Source organism: Diorhabda carinulata, chromosome 4, assembly GCF_026250575.1.
Source record: "Diorhabda carinulata isolate Delta chromosome 4, icDioCari1.1, whole genome shotgun sequence".
NCBI lineage: Eukaryota > Metazoa > Arthropoda > Insecta > Coleoptera > Chrysomelidae > Diorhabda > Diorhabda carinulata.
Genome location: NC_079463.1, coordinates 5,511,275 through 5,533,161, shown reverse-complemented (window position 1 = coordinate 5,533,161; position 21,887 = coordinate 5,511,275). Strand labels below are relative to the sequence as shown.

At 32.4% G+C, this 21,887-nt stretch overlaps 2 protein-coding genes across 6 annotated transcripts; one reads left to right on the top strand and one right to left on the bottom strand.

Moving 5' to 3' along the window:
- Positions 1-24: 24 nt before the first annotated feature.
- Positions 25-20,791, bottom strand: LOC130893420 (uncharacterized). 5 transcript variants are annotated; one of them, XM_057799514.1, is made up of 12 exons: positions 20,629-20,791; positions 19,751-19,813; positions 11,600-11,734; positions 9,507-9,743; positions 8,075-8,332; positions 6,953-7,281; positions 6,240-6,299; positions 5,539-5,741; positions 3,841-3,989; positions 3,127-3,302; positions 1,126-1,280; positions 25-370 (listed from the first exon to the last, which is right to left on the bottom strand). In XM_057799514.1, exons 1-12 carry the CDS (start codon positions 20,675-20,677, stop codon positions 43-45), a joined length of 2,142 nt encoding a protein of 713 aa, XP_057655497.1. In that variant the 5' UTR covers positions 20,678-20,791; the 3' UTR covers positions 25-42. The 5 variants fall into 5 exon arrangements, with proteins under 5 accessions (XP_057655497.1, XP_057655498.1, XP_057655499.1 ...); XM_057799515.1 differs by having other exon boundaries at positions 8,081-8,332; positions 20,629-20,760; XM_057799516.1 differs by lacking the exon at positions 6,240-6,299 and having other exon boundaries at positions 20,629-20,760.
- Positions 14,082-17,545, top strand: LOC130893421 (alpha-1,3/1,6-mannosyltransferase ALG2-like). Its single transcript, XM_057799520.1, has 2 exons — positions 14,082-14,379; positions 16,358-17,545. The coding sequence occupies exons 1-2, from the start codon at positions 14,104-14,106 to the stop codon at positions 17,450-17,452; spliced, it is 1,371 nt and encodes a 456-aa protein (XP_057655503.1). The 5' UTR covers positions 14,082-14,103; the 3' UTR covers positions 17,453-17,545.
- Positions 20,792-21,887: the final 1,096 nt, after the last annotated feature.

Genomic DNA, 21,887 nt, shown 5'->3' with positions numbered 1-21,887 from the left:
ATCCAGAATAAAACACATTTTTAGATAGCCAGATATATTTTTTCACGCTCCTACCCCATTTTTATATTTCAATTGATACGTTTGTATTTGTTTCAATAATTTAGTTAAATGAAATGCCGCTCGCGGATTATTAAAATCCTGGCAATTGGACGAATTTTCGTTGTCTTTTCTATCCTGTGGAACATTACATTGACTGTTATTCTGCTTCAATGTTTTGATTTGCTGTTTAAGAGCTATTACTTCTTGGCATAAGTTCATCACCATACAAATCTCCTCTTCTTTTTTCACTAATACTGATTCCAACGATTCAAGTTGTTTCATTTCGGGACTGTCACTCTCTATTGCTTTTCGGGATAATTCTTCATATTGTCTAGAATTTAAGGTACACATTAAAAGAATAATATTCCAATTAAATAGAGCAATACAGTTTTCAAATATTCTCGTAGATGATCAGATAATCACAACGCTCATTAGAAAAAACCCACGGAATGTGTATTCAACAACTAACAAACCAAACTTGATAGTTTCTACAACTACATTTATATTAATACTAAGAATAGGGTGGATTCTATTTGTCTGGGTAGTTCTCACCATAACCCAAGAAGATTCTCCAGAGTTTGAGAATCTTTCAAGTTTCGCTGGCTTTGGATCAAAGCTCTTAATTAGAGCTTAACACTTGGCGTAGTTTCCACCTCTATTCCACAAAACTAATCAGCCACCGAAATCCTACCTTTGCTGACAAATTCCTCCAGTGGAAAATTTTCACTATAAATTGGGTCATTACTAAAAAACTATGATAATAATTGTTATCCATTACAATAGACCCATCCTCGTTATAGAACTGAGTCAACTGGTTCGAAGCAGTTTACCTCGTAATAATCGTCCATGTTAATATATATAACTTCGAGAAATCTACTGACTCTTTCTATGTGAGTTAAGATAAGCCACTATAATTTCCCTGTTAATAGTTTCCGACTTCTTGTGATGATGTTGTCAACACAATCCAGCATTAAAAAACATAAGTGTTCATACTTTTTGAAAATATTTATATAGTGAGTTAGGATAAGAAGAAAGTTGTTTTCTTTGCAATGGAGGTTTGTTAAAAAATGGGGAAATATCACCTACTTGTTCAAAGCTTCAAATTCGTCGTGAAGATGAGTGAGAACTATTTTCAAACTTCTCTCTTTTCCCTCGAACATATTATGCTGGGCTGAAGAAATAGGCTGAGTAGTGTGTGGACGTTTCTCAATTTTCAAACTGCTAGACAAATCTTTTGTTTTCTGTAATAATCAGCATTTATTAGAAATTGAATCAAATTTTCTGGAATATTATATCTAAATTTAACACCCAAAGAAGCAATATACATAATTATATATTTTTTGTATTGTTTCATCCTTACAGAGAAGTGGAGTTGTTTGGGACATCATGATTTCAAAACATCGCAGTTGAATTAAATATTTTCTAAAGAATCAAGGTGATTTTGAACCAAGTCAGAGCACTTTTCTCTTAGGTGTCTCTAAAAAATACGATTTTCTCCTATGAGAATGCCAATTTTTTCTGAGAAGACATCTAAGTACGCGTTGATTAAAAATTGTCCTGACCCAAAGGCTAGAGGTGTTTCATAGGCATACTCATTCTTAGAACATAGAAAATTAATTTATCAAATCTATACTCAGGGATTGTGTTTGGAAAATTTCACGTTTTGTTCACTTTGTTGATTACTTAAAACCAGATTTACCAGACAAAACTTGGTTAGTTGCGCACAGTAATAAATAAAACAAAATTTTTTTACTTCTAACCTGAAGAATACCTATGCAAAAGATGATTAAATACCTTGAAAACATAACTATAAACAATTTATTCTGGGAAAACCAGTGCGTTTTGATTTTAAAATGTGGTGTGCTGCAGAAGGTTGTTTGTCGTCAAGAACAATGTGTTGAAAGTGTCAAATCGGTCTTTATATAGGTCGTTTTTCATACAACATAAGATTATTCAGTCAAAGCGCTTAGCGTTACCTTATGGTAACATCCCGTATTTCAAAAGTTAATTTTCTTGCGATAATAATTACAAAAACTACAAAAAACTAACTTTTCTTCAATAAAAGAAACCACTAGTTACTGTCCCGATATATTCAATATGCCATCAAATTATGGACAGACTAACAGCTGCTAGACTCTCGGTTTATATATTAAAATCATCTTCTAGAACTTTCGATCTATTGAAATATCTCAGTTGCCGTGATCGAACAAAAAGTCCCTCTTTGAAATTGTTTCTATAAAAAAAGTCAGAGACCTTCCGAAAAAAAAACAAATTAACTGAAGCAGCCACCAAACTTTAGTATCGATAACATTAGAACAGGACCGGCTTCCCGGTTTATATAAATGGGCTCGTAACAGATTATACGATTCTTTATAATGTTTCTTTTAGTTCTTCTTTTCTCGATCAAATTATTAAATTATTCACGGAAGTCAAACATTTTTTCCGTAATTCTAATATAATATGCAAACTCAATATAATTAAAACCGCTTCCATTTTATAGTGAAAAGTGAAAACTGTACCTAAACTACAATTCATTTGGTTCATATGGAAAATACTCAGACGTCAACTCAAACAAGAAATTGTTTAGCTTCGGGTCCATATGCACAGAACTAATTTTTTTGACAGCCAAATGTTCATGAAATATTGAATATATGCAAATGAAGGTAATGCCCAATTATGTCTTAATCTCACGGTATGTCACATGACGATCTTACAATATCAGTTTACGCACAGCATCCTTGTTTTCTGGCACATTATCCAATTTTGAACGACTTTCACGAAATTCATCTAGAAGCGAAATGCGACCACGATTGAATTAGGAAAACCAGCGAAAAAAGAAGACGCAAGTAAGCTCCGAAATGTCTAGATGCATAAGGTTAATTACATCTCAACTTCAGCAGTGTACATCAGTTAATAGCCTAACGTATGGAGTTGGCATGAATCTCAACAATAGTTAATTCGATCTAACATAGTTTTGCCTCCATCGCACATGTATTTGTATTATCAATTTCTATCTTACATCCATTCAAACGCCCATCAAGAAAAATTCTACATTCAAAATTTGAGATAATTATTGAGGTTGTATACCTGAGCAATCGACATTTGCGATGAAATTACTGTCCCTGATTTTCTCAGTATTTTATTACTATTATAATTGGTATCAGCGCCGGCATTTGGAACACAAGTACATAAATTATTTTCTGAAGGATCCACTGACCATTGTGGGAAATTTTGACATTTCACAGCCACATCACCAGACGGACCTGTTGAATATACAATATTTTTTGAGAAGATTTAGCTTGCGAAGCTGTATGTATATAAAAAAAATCAAAAGATGGACGAAAACAACTTGGCTTCCGGTTGGTCTCTCCAGAAGTTACCTGCTGACAATCAGAATCAGTTTCAATTAGGTCTATTTAAGCCTCTTTCTGTTGAATTGGATTCCAATTATGTAAATCAGATCTATGAACGGTATAGGTAATAAGAACTTTCTATGTGTGTAAACCACATCATTGCAAGATTTAAAAATCATTTTTGTATATTGTAGAAGCTCCATTTTCAAAGTATGTGTTTGCTTACAAAATGATATGGTTGAATTCCGTGTTTTATACCTGTAAAAGTTTAATCGTCCCCGAATACTTGCGAGCTTTATTGAACTACATCTGAGAGTTCCACCACCCCATAACATAAGTTCTCCTTACCTAATCCTCAATACTCTAAACACCCTCATAAAGAATTAAATAACACTATTCACCATATTGTCATGTAGTGTCAGCTCAACCTATTCAGGAAAAATTTTACCTGTGATGAAAAGTGTTTTGATTTCGGGCTGTTGATCTTCACCTTCGACCTCTTCGACTGTTTCTTCTGGAATGCTTTTAGCCAAGTCCTGTAGATACTGATAATTTAATTTGCATTTAGATAATGGACACTGCTGTGGTTTCAGATAACTGGAAAATATAACGATAAAATTTGTTATTTCAAAATTAGCGGTTGTAATTTGGGCCAGTCATCTCGATCTGTACCCTTGCCGTTGAATTAAAGTTTGTAAGGTTTTACTTCAAACGAACAAAAATGGAAAGATTAACGTCAGCCTTTCCTTGCAAGCTACCAGTTTTCTTTGCTGCTTTCAAAACTGCCCTTTCAAATTTCTGAGTAATCCTAACCTAGAGTACCATACCTTTTGCTAAAGTGGTGATTATTTTTTTAAAAACGAGTCATAATATCTCGTGTATTGATATTTTAAATTCACAATCGAGTTTAGTGAAACCCAAAAACCTAAAAATACCATGTGGAACAATTTTTAATCACCCTAAATTATTTAAGTCGTTATTATATCAATAAGATACATTACCTATTGAAAAGGCAACTTCAAAAATTCATATATAACCTCAAATAATTCAAAATTGATGACGATAATAGTTGTATTTTGATTCTAATGGTCCAATTACACCTACCTAGTGCTCGGTCGAGAGACCGCACTCGGCCCAGTAAACTACAATGTGACAATACTCGGCCGAGCAAGGGGCAAATAACTTTGAACGAGTCAGTGAATAAAAGTCGCCTTTCTACTCGGCCTTTGCGACTTACGAATGCCCGTCTTCCATTGCAACTTTCTTACCACCATTAGTCAATTGTGAACCTATCAATTTTATCTTTTCTTCCAATTCGTTTCTTTTAAAAATGTCAAGTGATCGAGTAGAACTACCGTGAAGTTTATTCAAAAATACAAAAAGAGGGAGATTTCAAATTAGCTGCTTATAGAGACAAACACCGACCGGAGATACTGCTTATCTGAAGTTGATCAAAGCAATGAATTTACCGGACATCGATGTGCCAGAAATGAAAAACTGAATAAAAAATTTGCGACTTTAAAACGAAAAAAATATTAAATTGTAGAAAATCCGGTACAGGAAAAATCTGGTTTATTTGAATCTAGTGTTAAATAACTGAAGGAATACGATAGAAAGCAACAACTAGCTCCGGTTGCAAGAAAATAATAAATAACTTGCAATTCCAGTTTTGCTGGGATAACAGTTCGTAAACAGTGTTTTTGAAACTTTTGGAGGTGCGCCTCAAGTGAATGATGAACCTGCTGCACTTCCATCATCATAAATTATGTAAAGGTCTTCTTTAATTCGCTCACACACAGTTTTGCTTTAATTAGTAGTAATAGCTCGGTCAATTACTTGACCGAACTAGTCGTGGGTAGGTCATATGTAAACAATCCTCTTTACTTTTCCTAATTGACATAGGAATGTAGAATTTGGTTCATTTCTGGAATGGCCCTGATATAGGAAAGCTTTTCCCCTTCAGAGCTGGGTTGGGTGGAATGTGATACAAAAAAAACTGAAAATACCGGGGATTAAATAGTGACGATTTACAGTGGATTTATTATTTCTACTTGGAGTTCTCTATCCGAATAGTACAACACAGATTGCTTGCGTCTAATCACGAATAAAGCATAGTGAATAAAATATTTAATAATTTAAGATTTACCAAGTATTTGAGTTAATTGTGGTCACCAAAGTTGATAACGGTTTACTATTCAATCGTTCCGCAGCTAATCCAATATTGTGAGCTAAAGTGGGTGAGATTCCATTCACCGGTTGCCTATTCTTTAAAATATTCATAACTTGTTGGATATTAATTCCAATATTGTGGCTAGGACTTGTAGAGATAGCTGCGCAGAATGGTATTGCCTAGAAAATAATATGGAAATTTAGCATTATTGAAGTTTTGTAGCTAAAAAATCAGTATATTCTGAATATTTTGTCAATAGAGTCATAAATTTTCCATCAACATTTACAATGATTTGTAGGTATGTGCTCAACAAAATTTAAATCTTTACTTAAATTACAATCATTTACTTTTTTGTGTAGTTGTGTTACTTTGAACGCAAAAAAATAAAGTTTTGGCGTGAATTGTGATAAAATTGGTTTCTAAGAATGACCGAAATACTAGATGCCAACTTTCTAATAATTAGTTAAGGAATCCGCTATTAAAAAAGTCACAAGCGATCGAAATTATTATAAAACGGTTGTAGTTTGTGAGAAAATAGATAAAGAGTAAATAAACATGGTAATACCATAAAGTCTGGGCGTTTTATATGGAAAGTGAGATCGGAGCAAAAGGATAAAATTTAAAAATATTTTCCAAGAACGTGAGCTGAACTAATTTTTGATGTTGCATAATATTACCTTTTTAGGAGTCACTTTTTCATTAGATACTTTTCCTCCAACAAGTTTACTAACCATCGTCTACAAATATAGCATAAGTTAGTTAAAAAAAAACATGAACTTAAATGAATATTCAGAATGCTGGACGGAAGCATTCGTGGGGGGATTCTTTCAAAAATGATTTCAACCGCTCTATCATAGCCTTCTCAAGAAATAAGTTCCAAAAGTTAAAGTTTTCGTGTCTTTTTTTACTTTCAGGAACGACCAGAAATCTCGTGGCGTGTTATCATGATAAAGAAGATATCCGTTAGTCTATTTGTCCTTTCAATAATCGTCTTCATAATCCAATAAAGCAAAGATAATGACTTCGATTATGAAAATAATCTTAGAGATGTGGGTGAACAATAATCACCATTTAAACCTTTCCTAGTTTAAAATTAGTTATATATCCATACCCTATATATACATATAATTTGTAATTGTCAACAAAAATCAAGGTTCAGATCTATACAACAACAATTAGTCCATCAAATTATAAACAAAACTAGAAACAACTGATTGAATGAAAATGTTGCAACAAAAAAACATCAGATAATTGATAATGGAGGAGAGAAATCTCGTAGATGTACACTAAACAGTTCAATGTTAGTTTAAATCCAAAATGAAGATGAGCTCAAAGAGAATAAAGAACCAAGATATTCCTCTCCCACGCACTCATTTGATATATGACTAACCTTGAAACTAAAAGTACTCAGGTATGTCTTAGCAACTTGTTTCATTCGGGAAGCGATTGTAGGTAATTCATAGTTCTTTCGATAACTATCACTTCTACGTGCTTCTTGGCAAAAGCAGTACTCGTCTTGTAGAACATTCTGACACAATCTTATAGTGTTACTACGCGTAAGAGGAATATTTTGCTGAGGGTCATTTGAAAGTTCCAAAATTGGTACATCGGAATGTTTATTTTTATGGTCGCCGTCTGGATTCATTTGTTTATTTATCTGGCATTCCTCTGAATCACTATTTTTGGCTTCTCTGTTATGAAATATTTCTACTAGTTTGGCTGGAAAAAACCAATTAAATTATGTACCGTATTATCGAAAAAAAACAAAGTATATTTTTAGAATAATAACACTAATAAGCGACTAAATGTTCCTGGGAAATATTTTATGTTGAAATCGTCCATAATGACTTCTTATCACTCAAATTCAAACCTCTAGCTACGATATTCCAGTTGTTCTACTAATTTTTCCGCTATTCGCCATCGACTGGAAGCAGATCACTATTTCCCAGAGAATTCAGATCAATAAATATATAACTAGAGAAAAGATAAAATGGAAAGAACTACTGATTCATTTAATATCTGCATAAATTTATATTCCCAAAGACATACCTTACTTTCAGACCATAAAAGACTCTGTTTGGAACGAAATTACAAAAAATTCAAATAATCGTAGTAAGTATATTAATTTAATTGCAAATTTACTGAAATCCTTGAAGATTTCATCTTTGAAACATTGGTAAAATATCTCATGAGTTGTATTATTATTCCATCTTGAATTAACAGAAAGATTATGGCTACCTATCGTAGTCCTCGGCGACCTAGGAGAAAAAAGGTCTTTACACTGAACAAATAAACAACCACAAAGCGAATGAGAGCTACGGCTATACTGATTTAATCATAGTAGTGATAAGAACTGCATTCGGAGCAGATGGTTTCACGTTAACAACTATTGGTTGCTGTTGTTTGGACATGGTATATCACAAAAATTACTCGAAAGAGGAAAAATCTAACAACTATCCTCAAATACTTAAGTATGACTTGAATTCTACAACTCCACAAAACATTCACTCACCGTTACCTCTAGATTTCATAATAGGATACATTTTGTTTTTTGTCGCGGAAAAAGATTTGCTACAAACAGCACTGTTGATTTTCCTATCTACTTTAACGCATTTCCTAATCAATTGACTCGATGCTTGTTTCCTTATAGATCCTTTGAGATCCTTTGATTTTTTCTTCGAATAGTTGTTACCCACGCAAGATTTGTCCGCTATTAATTCGGAATCTATTATACGTTGGCCAGACGTACCCTCAGTTGGATTGAATACGTCTAAAAAATGAAATAAATTGATCAAGTTATTCAACTGAATTTTATAGATGAAGAAAATTCTACTAGTTTCTATGTAGATGAAACTAAATTAAAAAAAAAAACATTTCATTCGATAAATCTAGCACGTAGTTTGAAGTTATAAGCGAATGAATGCTACAACTACTAGAGAAAAAAAGAAAGGTGTGCGTTATTTGGCCTATATACGAAGTTATAATTATTCAAAATTTAATCGAATTTAGATGTTACCAGATCTAGGAAAACCGGAAGGTATCATAGAATATGTGGTAAAGACAGTAAAAGCGTAAAATTTATCTCTCCGCCAACAGAAGTGTACTGATATAAGGCCAAGTGATTGAATGAATACTTCATAAATATCAGGATTTCTGCTTTAACGAATAAAAGAAGCTGATAAGGATAGCAGAACGCCTACTACTACACCTCTACTTATTATAGATCACACACTTTGTCAATGACTGGAAGAGGAGTTCAAAATCTTGAATGTGGTGGAATATGGTGATGAACTTGCTAAAGATTTTCCAGTTGTACGATCCCTCTAAAGAGGTAGTCTTCTAATCACATCAAAAAATACAAAATTATTTCCAAATGATGGCCCTCTTGGACCTGGGGCCCGGGGCTTTAGCCTCCCAAGCCCCTAGCTATACAAGGAGTATAATCCTTAAAAAAGATTGATTAACTTTCGAATGTGCAAGAGTTAGAGAGTGTTGTTCTTTTGGAAGGGGAGCACATTCCTCAAACAACAACACAAAACTTAAGCTTATCCCGATGAATGCAAATTGCGGTACTACGCGTTATTGTAGAGAATATTTCCAGATTTTCCATAATTGGGTTAATTTTAATTGAAAATGAATTTTATGTGGTGCAAGACTGCCTATTGATTGATATGGAAGCTCTCAATGTCAAGTCAAATTTTGTTGAAGACCTAAATTAGATCAAATCATCAAGATTTTATCTGTTAGAAAAGAAATTTCAATTGAAAGTAGCCTAGAATAAAGACGATTCATCAACAGAAACATATAAACATAATTATTAGGAAAAATTACTGATTGAATGAGAATTGCCATCACATAATTACAAGCTTTATAGCGATGGGTTAATTTTGAGTTTAGTATTTTGTGAAACCGTTGAAATGTACTAGACTCAAATTAATATTTACTTGTCGAAACATAAGTATTTCCCATTTTATTTCCAGGACTGTCCGGTTTTTTTACATGGATCTCGGATAAACGATTTACGGAATTTGTTATTCCAGATAATATGGTATTTATTGTTTCTACTGCTGCACCAGAATGATCAGTTCCAATTGCATTAGAATTTTGTCTTTTAGGCAATGATTTATGTTCGACAGACACAAAAGATACCGATGACGTGGAGAGAATCATTGAACCTTCATCTAAAATAAAAGTTCAACTTTTATAAAAGAGAACTATGTAAAGAACATCGAAATAATGTCAGCCATGATGTTTTATGTTCAAAATAGGTTGTGTTAGTTTTGTTAAATTGAGTTTTTCTACATTAACATTGTTTTTATTGTTCCCACTCAAATGCTTCGTATACTAAGAAAGAATATAATTTCCAAAATTACATTTTGAAAATTTTTTTTTCCAAAGTTTCCCACTATGTCACTGTTATAATCTCTGTTAATTGAATTCACCAGTAAACAATGCAACATTCTACGTGATTTGTGACTCTATGCGGTGATGTTGAAAGCAATGTCAAACTTTTCTATCATGAATTGTCGTCACTCCACACAGTTTCCTACAAGAAGATGTTTACTCTGCATATCCTGAGATCATAGATTGTTTGAGGAATCGTGTACACATTGCTCTGCTTCCAAAATACGTACACTTCTCTCAAACGAGGCTATTCCCAAGGTCTTAATACTACTTCTTCAAGGTACTTGAGTTTTTCAATGAAATGGGCAGGACATTCACAGACTAGATGCTCGAAGAATCTGCAGTGCTGACATGCCTATTATCTTAAGGTGGTATTTGACGCAGCAGTGACCTGACAGAAGACTATCCACCAGTTTGCTGTCGTTTTTTGTCATCCAAAGAAGTTTTTCAGACGTCTTAGCTGATATGGTTATAAATATTTTGTATTCTCATCTGATTCCTCAGCCGTCTGTTCAATTGTTCATTGATATGGCATCTCTTGAGACCACAATTTGTCTGTGACCCTGAAGTATGGAGTCGTCGCCTGGTTTGCCCTGGTGGCCTGGTAGCCACATTAGGATTACTTTTTTTCTGCTAGCTAGCGTTCTTAGAGTTTATTCCCACTCTTATACTAGTTGTATTTATTAGAAGCAACTCCACCTGAAAAATGATAAGTGATTTTCCTAGTGGCATGGAGAGCTTGCAGTTTGGTCTAGAATCTCCAATCCTTAAGTTTACAGCATAATTTCCCTGATGCTATCTTTTGTAGGAATTCAGCAAAATCGTATAGGTTATCAAGAGAAGCAAAGGTAAAAGGTAATTTGGAATATCAGTAGTATATTTGGCGCAGTTATTACATATCGAACGTGGTGGTTTTAATCTACGATTCACTGGGATATCAAGATAGTTGATTCCTTGTGAAGGGATCGTCTATCAATGACCCGTCTGGAGCTTCGATAATTAGAACTAGGAGCGATACTTCTAGAGGAGACTTGAATCATAATTATAGCTGTTAAGAAGAATATGCTTAAAGTATGTTATTCATAGTTCATAGTTGCGCCCATAGGCTTTCTGAGAAGTCCTTCATATCTCCCTTGAAACTACCAAATGCTGATGTCTTTGGAAACACTAATCAAGAACCTTTTTAACTTCACTGGGCAAAATGTTAGGCATGTATGTGAACTCTGCACTTGAAACAGACCTAGAGGACACCAATTCGGCTGTTATGGAAGACAGTAGCTTCAATGGCCTTAACAGTAATAGGCTTTCCAAACGAGGAAAATCTACTCCTTTCATCTTAAGACTATCCATGTATCGGGTATATAGTATTGTATGCTTGGAGTCCTTCATCTACTGTTCTCTGTCAATAGTGTAATCCTTACTATTAACAGCAACAGGCGCCACTTGATCACTGCCCATACATCTACATTTTGCGACCAGTTTTCGCATGCCAAGTTATTGCATCTAGCACTTTGTTACATGATTAGTACTAAATGAAGCTCTAAATTCACATGGTGTTCATAGTAAGTGTACTACATACGATAAGTACTTCATAATTTTCAATTTTTTTCAGTTTTTACTAGTGTTATATTACCTGTTTTCATAGTTTGATGAGCCGAAGAAACTTTCCTCGTTTTTTTCTTCGTTCCATAAACATGTTTCATATAATCTAATTGCCCTTTTAATGTATTACATTTGTCTTCAGCAATTTCTAGCTGCTCCTCAATATCTACAGAATAATTGGGAACTTAATATCGAGTATTTTATAATAATAGCATGATCATTTTGTTGGAACATTATAAGAAGCAATTTAAAAATTTTTCGATATTTCGCTTCGTTTTCGAGATATCGATACTTGAAGTTGAAAAAACGTTACTTAACCTATTCCAACCGGAGCTTCAGCAATCTGTTCTTTTTTATATATTATCGGCATATTGGGATGAATTAAATTGTATAAGAAACTTTCTGTTTGTTAAATTGCAAGACTCATGTTGATTTTAAAGTGATAGAATCTTCATTCTAGACGAAGTTTTAAGCGCCGCCTGTTCTATAAAGCGAATCTTGCAACTTCAAATATCGATATCTCGATAACGAAGCGAGATATCGAAAAATTTTATTCTTTGTTTTCGTTTTATTCTAGACTAATTATGTTAAATCCTTGTGTATTGTGTGCTTATTTATTAAAAATAGAATAATGAGATCAAAAAATACATCTATTTTAAATGAATATGTTGAATTGAAGGTGTTTAAGTTGTGAGATTATGGATTCAATAACAAAAAAAGAAACCACGAATCAAGGTAAAGAAAAGAATGTAAATAGCAATGAATTGTTTTAGACTGTACGAGTTTATAATATACATTTAATTTCTAATTATTGAATCGATTTCTCCCAATTAATTTTGATTTAATTTAGCAGTATTTAAGTCTATTATACAATATTAAGTCATTACAGGTTTCGAATAAACAATATTAGAGCTGGAATTTACGATCAAATTGAAAAATGTGAAAATTTTCGTAATTATCCAATCACGGTAATAATTATATTTTGAATTTAATATTTTTAAAGTTTCGAAATATTTCATAAATTGGAAATCATACAGAACGTCTTTAATATGTCAAATATATCTTTCAATGTATGGAAAACTTTTTAAAAGCGGGCCACACTTTGAAATGTGAAATTTGAGATCCAAGCCGTATTATAAAAATATATTTATGTAACGGGTGTCCCAATAAGAATGGCTCTCGGCCGTATCTCGGGAACCGTTTATAGTACAGCTTCGGGAAAAAAATTTATAACAAAAGAGACATCGCGAAAAATCTGGAAATTATTTACAGAGTTGTAGGTTCACCGCCAGAGGGCGTAATTAAATATCAAAAATTATAAAATGAATAATTTACAAATTTTGCCTAATTAAGATACATTTAAACTATGATTATCGTATTTTTCGAGAAATTCAGCGTATATTTGATTTACAAGTTTTAATCTATCTCTTCAAACAAGAGGTGGGGGGAAGCGGAAACTTTATTATGAAAAAAAGCCTATAAGTCCAGTCCTACGTAACCTATCTATGCAAACTTAGTCTTTTTGAAGAGAGCTCCTTTCTACCAATGTAAGAGTTATAATTTCGAAGCAACCTAATGAATAACGTTTACGCTAGAGGGCGCTATTTATTTATTTTTTTAAATCTAGCTATCCTTGAAAAATGTTAGAGAGAAACATGCAATTTTAATTAAGGAATATAAAAGTAGACCAAATTAGCAACAGAATAGCGAAAACAGCATGTCGATATCTTTTTCGTATAACGAGATATCTTAAGAAATGTGTAAATTTTAAGCATTTTCCTTTAAACATAAATTACTCCGGTTTGACTGAACGGATTTTAACAATTTTTGACTCCTCAAAATTGTCTTTCCTTTTTCTATTAATTATAGTCCCAATTATTATGTCAATATTACTTATGTTGTCCCGAAGCTGTACTATAAACGGTTTCCGAGATATGGCCGATAGCCATTTTTATTGGGACACCCGGTACATTTGGACACTTATGAAAACTGAAGACAGAAATATTGAAATAATTTATCAAAAACTGTGTCTAATTAAATTGTTTCTCATATTAGGAAAAATAAAGATAATTCAATAAAACCCAAGGCAAGAAACGCGAAATGCAAGAAAATAAAATATTACTCGCTCACATCCACTTATGCCAACAAATTTCTGTGTTTTGGAGAAATATGTAGTTTTTCTCCCTTGATGATTCTTTCCAATAATTTCAATAGAATCAAAGAATCATATACGAACTAAAAAAAATTTTTTGAAAACGCCATTTGAATTCTTTTGGAGGAACCCTTAAAAGCAGCCAAGGGAATATTAACAAGATTCTTTTGTCGTTAGTTCATTTAGAAATTTTGCCACTTTATCTTGCTTGTAATTGTACAGTCTAAGAATCTACTGTCATCAGATGATTGTAACTTGTTAAATCGGTTGATGATTTAGTGATCAAACGATTCGATATTGATTTTTAATCGATAAATAATCGAAATATTAGATTGAATGCACTTTTCGTATTAGACAGTTGTTACAACAGTGAGCTTTGAATAATGTGCTGTCAAAACACGTCAATTTCCAAGCACAAAAAATGCACATTTGACAGATCTAACAAAAATTTCGAAATGGACGTGGTACAATTTGAAAATGAAAACCCATCCATCAATAGATCCGAAAAACCCCATGTGGTCATCCTACACGAAAGATTAGCAAGGAAAAAAGAAGATAGATACATGCTGAACATTGCTCTGGCTTACCAAAAAATCGGATATAAAGTTACGATATTAACGTCGCATTACGAGAGAGATCATTCTTTTACTGATATAAGGGTACACTATTTTGATTTTTAAAGTTTTCATATCGTTGTCGATAGAACCAAAAAGATTCTCAATAATTTCTAGTTATTTCTTTTTATCGTTCAACTTAAATAGACCTATTATTTCAAAACATGATTATCACATAGTGCATATAATAATAAAACACAAATTTTTGAGAATCTTACTCAAATTTAGTGTTTGTTAAATATATGGAAGCATCTTCATTATGAAGATTTCCCCTTTAATATAAATCCCCATGAAATGAGAAAATTACTCGCTCAAGCTAATTCAATGGGCAAATGAACCCAAATTAAAATTGCTTCTTTGTTGGAGATGTTTTCACTAATAAAAGCGTCGATTTTTTTTAATTTCTCGACAAAATACAAGACTTATAGTCTGGGGAAATTTGGAACACCACATAAATTTTTGATGAAATATCATTTCCTCATTGAAAGTATATCGATTCCCAATCACTTTTAAGCATTCTTCAATAAATTAAACTTGTGACACAGCTTGCAAACACAGCTAAGGGTAATCAAAATTTGAGATATTTATTTTTTGTTTGCTGGTTCAAATCAAAATTCAACATGATAAAACTAGACTTCTTTCAAACATAAGTTTTTCGAAAATTATGCAAATATTGAAATAAAATTGATATTATACGAAAGTATGAAGGAAATGCAGCCAAAAAAATTGGTGTCCTCAATTTTTAAAAATTAAAAATGGTGTCCACGTATCCACGTGAACTAAATTCATATATGTAATGTTTTTTTTTCAATTCTGAAATACAGCTTCAAACAACAGTAGATAGTAGCAACAAAAAATTGTTTATAAATATTTTAACAATTGAGCTAAAAAAATTATTATTTCAGTTTCAGTTCTGAATTATATAAAAGGACTTCTTAGAACTGCACATTTTGGGCGAAAATTTATTGATTTGATCATTACAAGCCGCGATAACGAAAATCAAAATTCTCTAGGTACTGATATAATTGTGAAAGGAATTTTGAATCCTTCAATGATCCTTTAGGTTATTGAATTATATCTATAAAATAAAAAAATTAAAAGGATAAAAGTATGGCACGTGTGTTTGGGCGTCATAATGAGGGGAGAAACATTACAAATTAACGGGTTAAATTTTTTTTGAAAATTCAGTTTTATCATGTTTATCATAAAATCAAATACAGTTTTTACGCACATTATTTTTTGTTGATGAAAAAATAAAAGAAATATAAGTGTGCAAAACTCAACCTTAGGTGTAATTGCAATCTGCATCACAAGCCCCAGCAGAACTTATTACACAATTTAGGAGGATCATTTTTAAATGGATGTAATATTCTGTTTCATACAAATAGATGTGAGGTTAATTCTTCGATCTAGCTTTCCCGGACTATTACACACTCACACAAAGACATTTGCATCAAACAATTCAATCCGTCCTGTTTCATTTATGCGTCCTCATAGGAAAATACAACAAATTTTTATACGTGATACCAAATCAAATTTTCAAATAGCAGTTAGTTTTTCAGTTGAATCGTTCTCCAAATAATAATTTAAGAACGAGATTCACAACCTCCAAAACTTCAGTGATTCATTCTCATACATTTTTCGATTGATATTCAGAAAATGAAAATTGAAAATACACTAAGGTGACCCCATTTTAAATCCGACACTCCGTATATCACAGCGGTGTCAGTTAAAAGTAAAAGTGTTTTTACGCATGAAATGCAAAACAACAATTCTTAAACTATTACATTAAACTTTCGTCGCCTTGGAATGTAGTACTTTACTCATATGATTATATTTTTTTAGCGTGAAACAGAATTATAAAAATCTTGTGCTTAGAATTAACTAACAGAAATGATTAAATCCACGTGAATTTAAGTTTATAAATATCTCATATTCAAACTAATTCTACGAAAATTATATAATTAATGATGATAAAGTCTATTAAATAAATTTGTGTTTCTAATCACAAAAAAACGTTTAGTTTTCAGATGGAATTTGCATCGAATATTCGGGTTGGTGGATACCACGAGCCATCTTTGGACTTTTTAGCTTATCGTCATTTCGAGCGGTGTGGATGGTGTTGAGATTATTGATGTGGCCACCAAAGCCGAAGCCAGAAGTAATAATTATAGACGTCAGCCTCTTCACCCTTTATCTACTCAAATGTTTTTCCAGCTATAAAATATTTTTCGTACACAATTTCCAAGAATTAAAGAGCTTGGACGCTTGTTTCGAGCATACTAAAATCAATCCATCTTTGTTCGAAGCAAAATGGATCAAACTCGCCGATGAAATTATCGTAGAAACCGTCGGTTTCGCTGAAATATTAACCAAATCGTATCCCACACTAACAACCAAACCGAAAATTCTGTATCCTTCCATAGATCTTGGTTTATGGAAAGAGCCGGGAATAAAAATACAAAGAATAATACCGGATTTGTTAGACGATACGATACTATTTCTTACCGTAGGTAAGTTTCGACGATCGTCAAATTTCAAATTATCTTTAGACGCATTCGAACTTCTACTAGAATTGATAGACGACAAATCAATAACTAAACGATTTCAGTTGGTTATCGCAGGAAATTGTAAGACGTTGGAAGAGAAATTTCATTACAGCGAACTGATGGCTATCACAAAACAAAGAATTTGTGCTGCTCAAGTCACTTTTTTAAGACAACTACCGATAATACACGAAAAAACTTTGATAATGGAATCAGCGATAATGATCCATCCTGCTAAAAATGACGTATATTCTGATTTTATCCTCAAAGCTATGTCTTTAGGAAAACCAATAATAGCCACGAACAAGGGCATCGCGTCTAAAATATTGGTACATAGGCTCTCTGGTGTTCTCCTCGATCCCGAGCCGAAAGTTATAGCACTTGCTTTAAAAAAATTGATGGTGAATCCACATTTGCAGGTTTTTTTAGGCGATATAGCTAAAGAGACCTTCGATAAATCACACTCATTCGAAGCTTTTTGTGGGGAGATAAATAGTATTATGAAGAAGCCGCAAGAAGTTACATCAAATTCAGAACGTAACGGTGAAAATTCACTTGCTTCAGATAACTAGTATAATGATTATTTTATTAATTCAAATTTCTGTAATTGTATCTTATAAACTGATGTAGAAATTTTTACATTAAAAGAAGAAATTGATGAAGAACTTTTAGTTTCGAATCTGTTTGTAAATGAAACAAGTCTGTAAATATCCATCACCACATACTCTATATTAAACAAAATTAATCTCCCCAATTATTTTATCCAAAAAGTGATAAGTTAATTTTATTCTACAGGGTATTGAATTTTCATCGTAGTCTCCATCTCTCATTTGCGTCTCTCTGAATATCTGAGGTGTTCAAGTTTCTTCATTTTCCAGTTTTCTTTGTAAGCACCTCCACAATGAAAACCGACAGAAATACACTAAATCATCTACAGAGTGTTCCGGGATTTAAAGCAATGTATTCGGGAGTGAGTGAAAATAATGCTGTGACATAAAAAAATTTGAGTTATAGGCGCTTAAAGTTGCGAAATCAGAACATATATTTAAGTATATTTTCTAAATTATACATTAAGAACTTTTTTCTACGCCCATTTCTGTAAACGTCAAAAATCGCACTTTAGCGAGATATATTTAGGATTGAAAGAGTGATGCCTCTCAATGTAGGCAGCACATTATGCAATTTCTTTAAAAATAGGATACGTTTTCTTGAGTAGCATGCTATAAATGGGCGTAGAATAAGTATAGTACGTTACACGAGTTGTAAGCCCATTACGCACTCTTGAAATTTATAAATTTTTCACTTCGTGCGTAATGGGTTACTTACAACTCTTGTTACGTAATATACTATTAATGCATGATTACGTATGTCCATGTAGTTTGAAGGAATAAATAATTCTACACTACTATCTGAAGGCCAATTGATTTTTCAACATAAAGCTACTCGTTGTTTAACTCGATAAAATTTATGGCTTAAGAGATATGTAGATTTTTAGATCGTTGTAGATACCAAGCAAACCGTTGGCTATAAAGAGACATTCTGAAAAAAATTATCATAAATATCAATTATTTAATGAAAATTTTTATAAGAGATATTAAATGACGATCAAACATTTCTTTGGAGAGGTCCATTTGCATAGGCACAACGTTACCTTGAAATAGATACAAGCGATTCATTTTTTGGGGGTTATTTCAAAAGCTTGGTAAATGCAACTACGGTAAGTTCAAGGAATTAAATGATCAATAAAATAAACATTCATTGTCACGCTATAAGGCAAAATCTTGGAATACTCTTCTCCGTAGACTCTGGAAGTGTGTAGAAATGCAAGGTGTCCACTTCGAACATTTATTATAATTTTATTTTGTTTTTATTCGATAAGTTAAGTTTGATAGTGTTTTAATACCTCTTAGGAGTATTTTCGATAAATAATTACGATTAATGATAATTTTCTTCAGAATGTCTCTTTATGGCGAACTATTTCCTTGGCATGTACAATGATCTAAAAATCTATATATCCCTTAAGCCATAAATTTTATCGAGCTGAACAAAGATTACCTTTTTGCTTAAACATCGATTGAGAAATTGCTATATTTAGATTGTACAGGTTGTCCCTGTAGAAGTTATGGATTGTTAACCATTGGTCCTTGGCCTTCAAATAGTACTATAGAATCATTTATTCCGTCAAACATACTACATGGACATAATCATCAATTAAAAATTCATAATGTTCGAATGTATGATTTATAAAATATACTTAAGTATAAATTCTAATTTAGCAACTTTAAACGCCTATACCTCAGAATTGAGGGGTCGTAAGAGAAATTTTTTTCATATCACAGCATTACTTTCACGCCATATACTCACTCCCGAATTTTTTGCTTCAAGTCCCGGAACACCCTATTTGTCAATTTGACAATGTTTCTCTTAAAGAACGGAGCTTTCGAATCGCCTACCAGTTATAAAAGGATGGCTAATGGTCGCTCCTGCTTACTTCCACAAGTAGAGATGTAATAAGAGCAGTGTTTTCAAGCCGCACGTTACACACTTCAATATTAGGTTAGGTTAGTCAATTCGAATCCTGTTGATATATTTTGAACTGAGATGCGAACGAGGCGTCGGTAGAAATCATTCAAAAGTCTCTAATCAAGGACAAATTTGGGCAAAAATTTTATCAACATCAGTTAGTTCATCTTTGTAGAACCTCGTCCATTTTTCCGTGGATATTATAGTGCTCATTTTATTCAAGTATTGTAGCCAAAAGAGAACAAAAAATATGGCAATTTTAAGTGTTTCAAGTTTGAAAAGGATTCACTCGCAAGCAAAAAACAACGGATCAAAATGAGGAGAAGGAAGTGTAAATGATTACTCACCATTTAAACGAATATCTGGACCTGGAGTGTCATTTTTAGAATGTGGAGATATTGCCCCATAATCTGTAATTAATGTAAAAAATTTTTAAATTCCATCATGACCTTTTTTTATTCAATATCTATACAAAGTCAGGTTTTGTTACACAAAACGAAAAATTAGATTCATATCAAAGTAATTTAGGATTTTTCGTTTTTTTTCAAAAGTGAATTCATAAATATGAACGTTTCGCCTCTTGTCTTGTAGAATTTTTGAGCTGGTATCTGAATTAAATGATTCTCAATAGCCTTTTTTAAAACAAGCTTCGCACCATTGGAAAAATTTTGTAGAAATATCAAGTTTTCCATTTATAAATTTTATAAACAAACAAAAGACATCATTTTTAAACTAAGAACTTAGGAAGCATGGTCGTTTACTGTGTCTATAACTTTCATATTAAGTTTTAGTTTAGTACCTATTCATATTTTGATTATGCATATTTATGCGCATATATTGGGTTCTCAATTTGCATATTTGGGCTTCCTTAGTGAATACGAAAGGATTTTGATTTTAATCTCATAACAAAAACCCAAGAACTGCTTTAACTGATCCGTAACCATCAAAGCTGATCTATAATTTCAATAGTCGCATGCGTTTCGACCCTAAACTAATTCGGAATCAGATCTCTTATTTTTTAGAGGGATATATCAATTATATCAATAAAATATAATTTTATTGTTAAATTTTCAGATATTTTTCCATTCTAGCATTTATATTTAATGTCAGAAAAGCAATATAAAAATTATTGAAGCCTGTGTCCTGATAATCTACTGAACTACCCAAAATTGATCTTTTTCTAGTATATTTTCGAAATTTTTTGCGATATATATTTTGTACTTACTGTGATCGTAAAATTTTGGTTGTTCGGCACCGTAGTATTCACCACTCATTGTGATTAGATTTCATATAATAAAATAATTGAACATAAATAAATAAAATTCCAGCACATAAAAATTAATCAGAATGAAAGCCATCAAATTTGACAAAACTATTAATCGTGTTGGTTAAATGACAGGCAAATTAGAAAAATAGATTGAAAAGTATCCACTGAGCTATCTAAAAATTAAAAGTTTTTTTTTCCCGACATTTCTTGGCGATAAAAAGTTTTATCTGCATTTTAGTAAAATAACAGAAGACATTGAAGAGTCCATCTCGTTAATTTGTTTGAAAAAGTAAAACTTCAGTGATTGCAGTTCCGAGTATTTACTCTTACTAGAGCAGATGGAAAGTATGCTTCTCCATATCGCTACTGTCGAAATGTTCTTTATAATGCCTCTTTCTAAAAGCAAAAATGTGAAATAATCATTGGCAAATCTACGAAGTTTACGGACAAAATGTGATGTGGACGGTCGCCTTTGGTAACCGGTGAACTGGCTCACGCAATTGAAGAGAAGCTTGAACAAAACTGTTTTAAAGTTTACAATTAATACTCTTGCTATGGAATTTCAGCAAATCTCAGTATCACTAATTGATGAAATTGTTAATAAAAAACTGAAATTTCGGAAACTTTGTTCATTCCTACATAAATTTGGCTGAGACCTATTTTATCATCCTCTGTAGAGTTCAGTCTTCGCTCCTATCTCTTATTATACCTAAAATCCTTCTTCGATTGTCCACACTTTAAGAAAGATGACGAGCTTAAAAAACATGACGGCAATCTTCTATGAAGAAGGCGTACAAAAAGTTGTGCCACGTTATGACAACTGCCTACAAAATTTCGCAAGCTATGTAGAAAATTAGTTTACATGTTCTAGATTTATGTACAATAAATATTGTTTCTGTATCTGTACGTTTTTTTTATAAAATAGTGTTTAATTCTAAAAAGTTTTCACGCTTAGAATAACTATTCTTCCTTAGAACTATAAAAAATTTGAAAGGGTTCTATCTGTTAACTGATATTGGCGAAAATCACGTGTCACTACACGGCGCTGAATTTGACTTCTATAGCGGTAAAAAACAACACAATCTGCTATGGTGTTTGATGCTATTTTTAGTGATTTTGTTAGGATTCTCTATATTTAGATAATTAGAAGTGTCAAGATTAGAAAGCATGCTGTTACTACCTCTGGAAAACTCTATGCAAGGCCTTTGAATTATATC